At 24.9% G+C, this 12369-nt stretch overlaps 1 protein-coding gene across 4 annotated transcripts in view; it reads left to right on the top strand.

Annotated features, from left to right (window-relative positions):
* Positions 1–12369, top strand: part of LOC111636664 (RNA binding protein fox-1 homolog 1-like) — a 172163-nt gene that overhangs the window by 106543 nt on the left and 53251 nt on the right. For 3 of the 4 annotated variants that reach the window (XM_023381951.1, XM_023381950.1, XM_023381953.1), the window contains exons 4-5: positions 4043–4096; positions 8443–8535. In XM_023381951.1, coding sequence (XP_023237719.1) covers positions 4043–4096; positions 8443–8535 — 147 coding nt within the window. The remainder of the gene's footprint in view (positions 1–4042; positions 4097–8442; positions 8536–12369) is intronic. The other variant, XM_023381952.1, reaches the window with a different exon arrangement.

The following is a 12369-nucleotide window of genomic DNA, read 5'->3' as shown; positions in this document are numbered from 1 at the left end:
GAAATAGAACATATTATATCACCATAATACATGGCATTGTACTTATTCTAATTAAATGAAACAAAAATTTAATAATTTAAAAGTTTAAAATAAACAGTTTTACCATTATATGCAATCTCTTATAAGATTCTTCATTTAAACTATTGAAAAACTTTCTTTAAATCTTAACTGCTTCTCAGATCATGTTTTTTTTTTACTAATCAATGAATTATAAACAGGCATTTCTTTATTTTTAGAGAAACATTCTGAATAGACAAATAAAAAAATTTAACTTGTAGAAATAAGAAGTAAATTTTCAGAAATAAAAAGAGACTTTTAAGCAAAATATTATTATTGATCTAATATCTGTAAAAAATCTTGGTATTAATGTTAAAACTATATACTTTTAAGTATTTTAAATTATTAAATTCTTCAGTTGCTTAAANTATAATAATAATAATAATATTCTTAACAAAACTCCGCCACACTACTAGCTGACTAGAGGCTCTGTTTGAAGAGACTAAGGAGTTTATGGAAATTTTTACTCGCTCTCAGGAGAGGGTAAGTGTCCCGTTTACCCCCTCTGTGAACGATCATGGCAGTAGACAAATCCAATAAAGGGAAAAAAGATTCCAGCCGTTAAAATTTAAAAACTGGTTCATCTTTGACGTTTACCAGCCAAGATATGGGGATGACTTCGAAGGAAGGAAAGGAAGAGGGGTACGAGACACCGTAGCTGTATTCAATGCCTCCAATTAGTAATAACACACGTATTAGCAAATAAAAATCAAAATATTGATAAAACGGAAATAAAATAAACATAAGAAATTATACAATTCATATCCAAAACATTAAAGTTCACTGTTAACAAGTTCGTCCAAAAAGTTACCATCACCGACGAACGTTACAAAGCGCCCCAATACGTCAATATTAAACTTGAGTAATGTGAAAAGGCATATAAAAAGTCACAAAATGTAAATTGCATTTAAACATTCTTCTACAATTAGAAATAATTTTATTATTTTTAAATAGGACGATAGTAACAGAAAATTTATATTGTCAGATTTATAAGAAAAAACGCAATAGTAAATAGTAAATACTGTTGTTGAAATTTCATTTCATTATTTAATTATACCTCGTATTTTAGATATGGTCAAATTTAATTCACATAATAAAATTTTTTGTTAGTTTTGAATAATAAATATAAAAAAGAAATCCTCATAGTACAGCTTTTAACTCCATTTATAATTACAGTCTTCATTTCTTTTCAGATTCTGTGATATGTGGAATTACATTGTAATTTTGTAGAATAATGTATTAAATAGCATTAAAAATATTGATTGACATATTCTGTTAGTGCATATTCTATTTCATTATAATCAAACTAAATTTTTCTTAGCAATGAATATTTTTAATAAAAGAAAATTTTTTGAGTAGTTCTAAAAGTTCAAAAATAAATTATTTTTAAAATATAAAAAAATGTTTTGGAAACAAAATTTTTTAAAAAAAAGTCAAGATTAAATTTGAGATATCGTATTTCCTGTAATAATTGCTCACTAGATGATTTTTTGTTGTTTTGTGGGTGATTGTTGGAGTTAAAAACTTATTGACATAAGAAAAGCAGCATGATTTCAAGAGAGACATAAAACTAATTTAATAACTAATGGAAAACTAGTTAAATCAGAATATTGTGACAAATACTGTATATTGTTATTGTTATTGTACAAGTGATGGCCAGTAAGCTAAAATGCATCTTATCCTGAAAGGTCCATTGTGAATACACACCCATGAAAGATTACTTCAAAAATCTGATCTCTTAAAAAGAGAGACAGTAGACGTTGAAGGACAGCTGATGAATTTTACCCTTGCCCAATAAAATGGAATCCAGAGAAACAATCCTATCTGAACAGACTCACTCACAAATTAGATGTAGAGAAGTCTCTTCAGCAGAACTGCAACAGTAAAAAGAAGTTGAGGAGGAAAGTTTCAGTTGGAACATATGTTTAAGAAACTAATCAAAGCTATTCATATTAACCAAAAAGTGAACATGATTCCTGTTGAAAGTCATGATGTCTTTAGTTTGCCCAAAGAGCAGTTTAGGCAAAAAAGTCTTTCTCTGATGACAAATATATAAAAATTATTTGAATTAAATACTTGAAATACTTTAATTTACTTTGTAAATTTTGATAATTCACAATATCAGTAATATTGAACATCAATAATGATATTAGCCAGTATTCATTTCTCCAACTTCAATATTGAAAAATATCATAAGATAGTCGATTATTCAGTAATATCAAACATCAGTAGTGTATCAATAGTTAGGTCAACTGATATAGTTTATCTCACAATACAAGTTAGATAGGTGATTATTACAAGAAGAATATTTACATGGATAATTGTTACAGGAAATACAATATGCTAAAAAGTATTCAATTGTTAGTATATGTCAAAGGTTCAAAGGTTGTGGAATTTATAACAAGTTAATTTTTATGTACACTGGTGTCCAAAATTATACTTTTATGTAGGCACACTACATAAAAGTATAATTTTGGACACCAGTGGAATATTTGAGGTAGAAATGATGTTAATACAAAAACTTAAAATTGTTATTGAAATTTGTATTTTCATTTTGTTGTCAATTATTTTGTTATATCAGTCATGTTTTTGATGATAAATGATAATACATTTTGAAATGCTGAATATATAAATATTGATAAACTTTGTATTCTTTATTTGAAAATATGAGAAACATTTAAAATTATTTTACAACAATTCATGTCAGTTTCATGATTTAGTAAATACAAAATAAATAATTACTGATGATTTGCCATTAGTAGAATTTTATTATCATTTTCTATAAGTTCATACTATTTACAAATGATATTTTTACTAGAGTAATTTTGATCATGATGATGAAAATTAAATTGAATGCTTTTGAATATTTTAATTAAAAATCATATTCTTATCATCTTTTAACAAGCATGAATCAATTCAATGAGTTGTTGACTTTGTTATCATATCACACAAATAGTCCAAAAAAAGATATTTCAACTTCTTTATTGTTATTACTTCAGAATACATTTCAGTGTAATTGATAAACAGGTTATTTAAATATATGAAACATTAAAGTGATATAATAAATTCAAATATTTTTAATACCAATATATGCCAGAATACTCTTGCTTCAGGCCATTCATTTCTGTCAAATAAGAATACCTACAAATTATTATTAATAAAGAGGCATTACTTTTGATTTGCCTTGTAGTTACTGCAGTAGTTTACAAGTAAAGAAGATCATATGTTATCTTAAATAAAGAAATTGGTTGAGTATTCTGGACATGTTTTATCTGTTCATGTTAATTGATCATCACTGGATGAATGATATAATACTGAGCTAGTTATGCTACCCATTTTTTAAATAGTATGCCTTAACAGTGATTAAGGCAGTGATAGTGACAACAGTGTGTATTAAGATATTGATTTTAATTTGCCAGATTTTGAATTTGAATTTCACTTCAAGCATGGATATTTATGTTGTTAGATTTGTTTTTTAATGGGAAATAGAACATATTATATCACCATAATACATGGCATTGTACTTATTCTAATTAAATGAAACAAAAATTTAATAATTTAAAAGTTTAAAATAAACAGTTTTACCATTATATGCAATCTCTTATAAGATTCTTCATTTAAACTATTGAAAAACTTTCTTTAAATCTTAACTGCTTCTCAGATCATGTTTTTTTTTACTAATCAATGAATTATAAACAGGCATTTCTTTATTTTTAGAGAAACATTCTGAATAGACAAATAAAAAAATTTAACTTGTAGAAATAAGAAGTAAATTTTCAGAAATAAAAAGAGACTTTTAAGCAAAATATTATTATTGATCTAATATCTGTAAAAAATCTTGGTATTAATGTTAAAACTATATACTTTTAAGTATTTTAAATTATTAAATTCTTCAGTTGCTTAAAGAATTGTGAAAGTTTTTATATGATTTAAAAATATTTAATATGTGTTTACATATTTTAAAAATTTACATTAATTATTTCAGCAATATGGTCCAATTTTGGATGTAGAAATAATTTTCAATGAGAGGGGGTCAAAGGTAAGGTATTTAAAGTAAAAGCTAATATTTTACAATAATAATTTGAGAAACCTAATTGAAATTCATGATAATATAAAAGGTAAAACATAATTTAATTTTATTGTGTTTAGGACCATTTTTTTTTATTCATATTCATGTAATTTTAACATATTTATTTTAACATATAATAATTTTCTTCATTATTATATTTTATTACAAGAAAAACTAATAAAAAGTATATGCACTACATTTAGAATAAAATTTTTTGTTAGTTTTGAATAATAAATATAAAAAAGAAATCCTCATAGTACAGCTTTTAACTCCATTTATAATTACAGTCTTCATTTCTTTTCAGATTCTGTGATATGTGGAATTACATTGTAATTTTGTAGAATAATGTATTAAATAGCATTAAAAATATTGATTGACATATTCTGTTAGTGCATATTCTATTTCATTATAATCAAACTAAATTTTTCTTAGCAATGAATATTTTTAATAAAAGAAAATTTTTTGAGTAGTTCTAAAAGTTCAAAAATAAATTATTTTTAAAATATAAAAAAATGTTTTGGAAACAAAATTTTTTAAAAAAAAGTCAAGATTAAATTTGAGATATCGTATTTCCTGTAATAATTGCTCACTAGATGATTTTTTGTTGTTTTGTGGGTGATTGTTGGAGTTAAAAACTTATTGACATAAGAAAAGCAGCATGATTTCAAGAGAGACATAAAACTAATTTAATAACTAATGGAAAACTAGTTAAATCAGAATATTGTGACAAATACTGTATATTGTTATTGTTATTGTACAAGTGATGGCCAGTAAGCTAAAATGCATCTTATCCTGAAAGGTCCATTGTGAATACACACCCATGAAAGATTACTTCAAAAATCTGATCTCTTAAAAAGAGAGACAGTAGACGTTGAAGGACAGCTGATGAATTTTACCCTTGCCCAATAAAATGGAATCCAGAGAAACAATCCTATCTGAACAGACTCACTCACAAATTAGATGTAGAGAAGTCTCTTCAGCAGAACTGCAACAGTAAAAAGAAGTTGAGGAGGAAAGTTTCAGTTGGAACATATGTTTAAGAAACTAATCAAAGCTATTCATATTAACCAAAAAGTGAACATGATTCCTGTTGAAAGTCATGATGTCTTTAGTTTGCCCAAAGAGCAGTTTAGGCAAAAAAGTCTTTCTCTGATGACAAATATATAAAAATTATTTGAATTAAATACTTGAAATACTTTAATTTACTTTGTAAATTTTGATAATTCACAATATCAGTAATATTGAACATCAATAATGATATTAGCCAGTATTCATTTCTCCAACTTCAATATTGAAAAATATCATAAGATAGTCGATTATTCAGTAATATCAAACATCAGTAGTGTATCAATAGTTAGGTCAACTGATATAGTTTATCTCACAATACAAGTTAGATAGGTGATTATTACAAGAAGAATATTTACATGGATAATTGTTACAGGAAATACAATATGCTAAAAAGTATTCAATTGTTAGTATATGTCAAAGGTTCAAAGGTTGTGGAATTTATAACAAGTTAATTTTTATGTACACTGGTGTCCAAAATTATACTTTTATGTAGGCACACTACATAAAAGTATAATTTTGGACACCAGTGGAATATTTGAGGTAGAAATGATGTTAATACAAAAACTTAAAATTGTTATTGAAATTTGTATTTTCATTTTGTTGTCAATTATTTTGTTATATCAGTCATGTTTTTGATGATAAATGATAATACATTTTGAAATGCTGAATATATAAATATTGATAAACTTTGTATTCTTTATTTGAAAATATGAGAAACATTTAAAATTATTTTACAACAATTCATGTCAGTTTCATGATTTAGTAAATACAAAATAAATAATTACTGATGATTTGCCATTAGTAGAATTTTATTATCATTTTCTATAAGTTCATACTATTTACAAATGATATTTTTACTAGAGTAATTTTGATCATGATGATGAAAATTAAATTGAATGCTTTTGAATATTTTAATTAAAAATCATATTCTTATCATCTTTTAACAAGCATGAATCAATTCAATGAGTTGTTGACTTTGTTATCATATCACACAAATAGTCCAAAAAAAGATATTTCAACTTCTTTATTGTTATTACTTCAGAATACATTTCAGTGTAATTGATAAACAGGTTATTTAAATATATGAAACATTAAAGTGATATAATAAATTCAAATATTTTTAATACCAATATATAAGTAATTTTATATTAAAACAAAATATAAAACCAGAAGAATGATTTTCTGTTATAATTTTATTAAGAAGAAATAATTTTTTATAATAAGAAAATAAAACACATTTAAAAAATTCAAAATATAAAAAATTTAGCATGTTAAATTTCTTATAAATTTTTGATTTTGGAAATAAATTTGTAATTCATACATACTCAGCAGTCCTTTATTTATTGAAACAAAAAATCTAATTTACAGTTTTTAAGCCATTGAACATTTACAGATTAATGTTTTGATGTTATTTAGGCTTCTAAAATGTGAACTAACCTTCATTGATTTGAATGCTGATATTATAGTCTCTTTCTTTTCATATTTTAATTTTTTGAACTGTACAATGAAATAGTTGATAACTAATTGAACTGAATTTTATAGAATTACAAAAGTCATTTTCTTTGTTTTTCATTTTATAGAAAAACTGTTTTAGTTGAGAAAAGCATTTGATCTGATCAAAATGATTTAAAACATTAATTCTTAATTTAATTATCATATAACATTGAAGTGTAATAAAATTTTTTGAGTAGTTCTAAAAGTTCAAAAATAAATTATTTTTAAAATATAAAAAAATGTTTTGGAAACAAAATTTTTTAAAAAAAAGTCAAGATTAAATTTGAGATATCGTATTTCCTGTAATAATTGCTCACTAGATGATTTTTTGTTGTTTTGTGGGTGATTGTTGGAGTTAAAAACTTATTGACATAAGAAAAGCAGCATGATTTCAAGAGAGACATAAAACTAATTTAATAACTAATGGAAAACTAGTTAAATCAGAATATTGTGACAAATACTGTATATTGTTATTGTTATTGTACAAGTGATGGCCAGTAAGCTAAAATGCATCTTATCCTGAAAGGTCCATTGTGAATACACACCCATGAAAGATTACTTCAAAAATCTGATCTCTTAAAAAGAGAGACAGTAGACGTTGAAGGACAGCTGATGAATTTTACCCTTGCCCAATAAAATGGAATCCAGAGAAACAATCCTATCTGAACNCATGTGTAGAAATTGTTTTAAAGTTTTCTGTAGTTAATTTAACAACTTTTATGTTAATAACTAGTTCAAAATTTATTATTTCATTGAAATTTATTTTTATTATTATTTGTAAATTTATATAATTCCTAGAATATTTAATCATTTTTTTTATACAATATAATTAGAATATAACTAATTTAGGCCTATAGTTACAATAAAGATAGATTTTCTAATTTGTTTTTAAACAGATAATATTTATCATCATCATTGTTTTATGTATTAATTTTTAAAAGTTAGCGTTAGAATTTAAAAGCAAATTTAATACATTTGCCTTGCTTTATATCTTAGGCTTTTATTAAAAAATAATAAAACTGGATTGATAGTTTGTTCATTCTATTTATAAAAATTGATCTTGGCATAGTTTCTAGCTACAGTACATGTTTACTTATTTTGTGTGGTGTTGCTTTGTCCATGGTCTTTCAATCTGTTATATGTATTAATGTGAAAATAATTAACTTATTTATTTATGTATTTATTTATTTTTGGGCACTAAAATTTTCCTGCATTATCCCAACCTTTGTTGTGCTAACCATCTGTCTCGTATTGTTTTAGATTTTTCTCCCATCTCCCATTTAGCTTCTGAAGCATGACAACATGAAGCTTAGGGAGGCAGAAGACAGGGAAATGGTGAAAATGACTCAATTGCCTTATGTGTAATATATGATTTTTTATTTGCAGAAGTATGGTCCATTAAATTGAAGTCTACTCATCTGTATGGTATAGCTTACCCATTGCACAGAAATTAATTTATTATGAAGTGCAGAGGTTAGCTTTCCCATTCAGCAGTTTAAAATTTCCCTGTAAATTTTTTTTGAAAATTTCTATACTTATTATCAGATATTGTAGTTGTTTCACACATTAATTAGAAGTGCCCATGCAAAAAAAAAAGGTCTGTTATGCATGAGGGCTTTTATGACACTGGTTCTGAGCTGATGCCTATGTCTTCACTGAGTAAATTAAATTTCTCTGACTTGTTCTTTGCAGGCCAAGTTCTGTTCTGGTGCACGGTACTTAATGCATGTTTCTTGTTTGTCTCATGCATGCAGGGATTCGGTTTTGTAACTTTCGCAAATAGCGTGGATGCTGATCGCGCACGAGAGCAATTGAACGGCACGGTGGTTGAGGGACGCAAAATAGAGGTGCATGACCATTTACCTTTGTGATAGCACTCACTTATTTATAAACTATAACACTTAAGTTAACTATAAGTTCAGCGAAGAAATGTCCATCCTGCTATTTATTTTTTTTAATATACCCATAATTATTATATTTATCACAAGTGATTGATTGTAGGAATGGGCATTTTATGTAAATGTTAAACAGAGCAATTTTTATACACTTTTTGGCTGATAATTTCTGCAGTAGATGTTTATAGTTTTTGCATTAGATTGTTGTATCTTTCGTTGGTTATGAATATATTCTTGTTTGTGTGTTGGCTTAATGTAAGTCAGCCACTATTTAGCTGTCTTGCATCTCTAGTCAGAATGCATTGTTTTTAAATAAGATTTAATCTGTAGCTGAACATGTTTCTCTTGCAGTGGTATCCACATTGCTTGAAAATATGCGCACGTTGCGCTGTGAGTAATAACTGGATTGACATTTCTTTTGCTGTTAACATTTTATTTTGATATTATCAGTAGTACTGTTTAAGATAAGTTTAGTTAATTTTGCTTTAGGAAAACATCACATATTATCTCTCTTTATTTCTCATAGAATTTAGAGTGATGGTAGCAAACATTCCAATACAAAATTTTTCATTGGAAATATTAGGTGACAGGTAAGAAACAGAAACAAATTTAACAGTTGCTTATTACTGTAGTGGAATTACCACTATCAGTGGGACTTCTGTTCAAAAGAACACTAAATAATTGAAAGAACAATTTAACCAAATTAGAAACATTATTATTCATCTAACATTTCTGAATAAATTTAAATGTGTAACACTGTTTTTCNTTCATCTAACATTTCTGAATAAATTTAAATACTTCAATAATTTAAATATATATATATTGTAATCAGTAATTGATTAGTTTTCTAACTTTTAATGAATTCTAATAACATTTTTTAATACCCATTAACTATGCCACTCTGCTATCTTATGCTTGAAAAATTTTTATAGATGCATTTTAAAAATAAATACTAATAATTATACAACAACATTTTTTTAGTTATATAAAATAGAAAAATTGTTTTATTTTATATATTAAAAATTTTGAATAAATGAAAACAAAATTTATTATTATTATTAAAATAAGATATTTTTTAAATATTTTATTTTTTCCTTTTTAATGTTGTTATATTTAATCAGTGTAATAAACATTTAACGTTAAAGAAATATCATTATTGTAAACAATATTACAACATGTTATTTAAATCAAGCATACAAATATAAATTTTATAAAACTTTAACAAAATTCAATGACATTTATTAAAATAATATATATATAAATTCTCATTTAAGACAATTAATTATTCACTAACATAAACATTTATCTAGAATTTTAATTAATTTTATATCAAAAATAAAATTAAAGCAAATTATTTTAGATCACACTTTCAAGATTTTTATTTCTCTTGTATTTCTTACCGTAATACCTCCAAACTTTCTATTTTTCTAAGAAATACTATTCCAATTGTATAAGTAGCTAGAATTTATAGCATGTTTAATTTTAATTATTTCACAATTAAATATAAATAATGCTAACTTTCTCTAACAAAACTTCATTACATTAATTACAAAATATTTTTTTCTAATATTTATTTCATTACTTTTTTAATATTATACAATAGCTTTTAAAATAATCTAGTTGTTAATTTGCTTATGTTTGCTATTATTTATATAAACTAAGTATATAGGATATCCTAAAATTTTATCAAAAATTACAATTTGCTATTTCAGGAGAATCTTTTTTAATATAAGAAAAATCAAATAGTATTTATGTCAAAAAATTGATTTTAAATGTAAATTTTATGATATCCTTTATGCTGTAAATAGTCATGGGAAAAAAATATTTTAACAATCTCTTGGAAAATATTTTGAAATTCTAATTTAATGATTTTTATGGTCTTGTTTACTTTTTTTAATGATTTATTGTTTAAACATTTTATATTTTCTAACTGATATTATATTTGCAAAGAGATAATTTTCTCAATTATTTTTCATGTTCTATATAAATATTAAATTGAAATAATTTTTAATAAAATAGAAATATTGGCAGAAATTGTTAAATTAATTATATCGCAAACACCACTTGAAATTAGAACAGAATAAGAAATATAACTGAAAATTTTAAATAAATAGTCTGCATGATGCTTTATATTTAAATAGCTTTTTATATATAAACAAAAACCTGTTTTTTGTAAACTTTTACAGTTTATTTCATACTAGAAAACTTTTTGTTTTTTTTTATTAAATGCTGTTTTCAGAAATTTCTTATTGTATGTATTTGTATTTATTTATTTATTATTTTTTGGCCTGCTTCTATTCACACCATCTTTATAGAAATTTTTCCATATCTAGATTTTTGCTTGAAAGATTTAAATTATTTTAATTCACATAATTAAATAAAATATTTAATATAACTTCATTAAATTAGAAATAAATACAAATATAAGATGTGTACAATAGTATGTAATATCAAATTTTGTGTCATATTACCTAAATTGTTTAATGATTTCATAAAAAAATTAAAAACAGTTAATTTAATTTTAGTAAAATCTAACAATTTAGAATAGATTTAAGCAAAGTTATATTTTATGTGCTTCATAAAAATAATGTAATCTATTAACTATTTTTTAATCACAATTTGACAAAATGAAAATAACTACAGAGAAACCTGCATAAATTGGATTTATATGGTATTGAACATTTTTTTCTAATTTGGCAGGTTTTCATTTCGAGCCAAGCTTTTTTAACATAGAAAATTGATGCATTCTTAAGAATTTTTCCATTTAGGCAGGTTTCTGTTTTATTAAGGTTCCATTTCAGACAAGCTTTACCATATATAAAATATAAATCATTTACACAAGACATGTACTAAGTGGAAATGCAGTTCAATATAATTTCATATCTTTACTTTCAGTTCAAACAGAATATATTTAATTAAACATTTTCATCCTGATTCAATAGGCCATTTCAGATGTAACCTGATAAAGGCCTGTTGAATTAGACTGAAAATATACATTTTAATTAAATATTTTCTGTTTGTAATGGAATTAAAGATGTGAAATTTAGAAATCATTTGGTTGCAATTTCAAAAAATTGTAGACCTATAAATTCCCACTGTTGTCCATCCACCTGTCTTTCCTTTATTCTTGAGAACAAAATTAGATAGATGGAAGACAAGACCAGATATGGAAACCTTAGGGGCAGGAGACCCCAATTAATTATATGTGAACTTCTGATGCAAACTAGAGATGTTATTTCAAGTCAAAAATTTTCCACTGAAAGGAGTTAGTTAGATGGCTGGCATGACTGTATTGATAAAGGTAAAGTATGATATACAGGGGCAGGCCATTACTAATTTAAGGTGGAGAGTATATATTTTAAATGAAATAAATTAAAAATATGATTAAAAATTGCAGTCTTTCATTGTGACAGTGTCACAATAAATAATTGTTTATTCTAATTGTTTCACTATAAATAAATATAACAATTTCTCAAACTTTTCTAATACTGTATATTTTAACTAGCAAATAAGCCTGGCGTTGCTCGGGCAAAAAGTAATGATAGCGAATATTAAGGTTATAGCCAATCTTACTCGTTTTCACAGAATGCAAGAATTAGTCCTCCTGTTTCCAGACTAATTAGAGAACTTTTAGATGGGGGCTAAAAATATGTTCGATTTCCTGCAAAAAACCACATCTGTGCCTGTTAATCTTGCACACCACTTTCTCTTAACATCCATTCTTAACAGTTTCATTGTTAACACTTTTATTCTTAACACTTCCCCCGTGGGGGGAATTATGAAAAA

Source organism: Centruroides sculpturatus, unplaced genomic scaffold (assembly GCF_000671375.1).
Source record: "Centruroides sculpturatus isolate CEXI.00-Female unplaced genomic scaffold, Cexi_2.0 scaffold907, whole genome shotgun sequence".
NCBI lineage: Eukaryota > Metazoa > Arthropoda > Arachnida > Scorpiones > Buthidae > Centruroides > Centruroides sculpturatus.
This window is presented reverse-complemented; position numbering and strand designations above follow the sequence as displayed.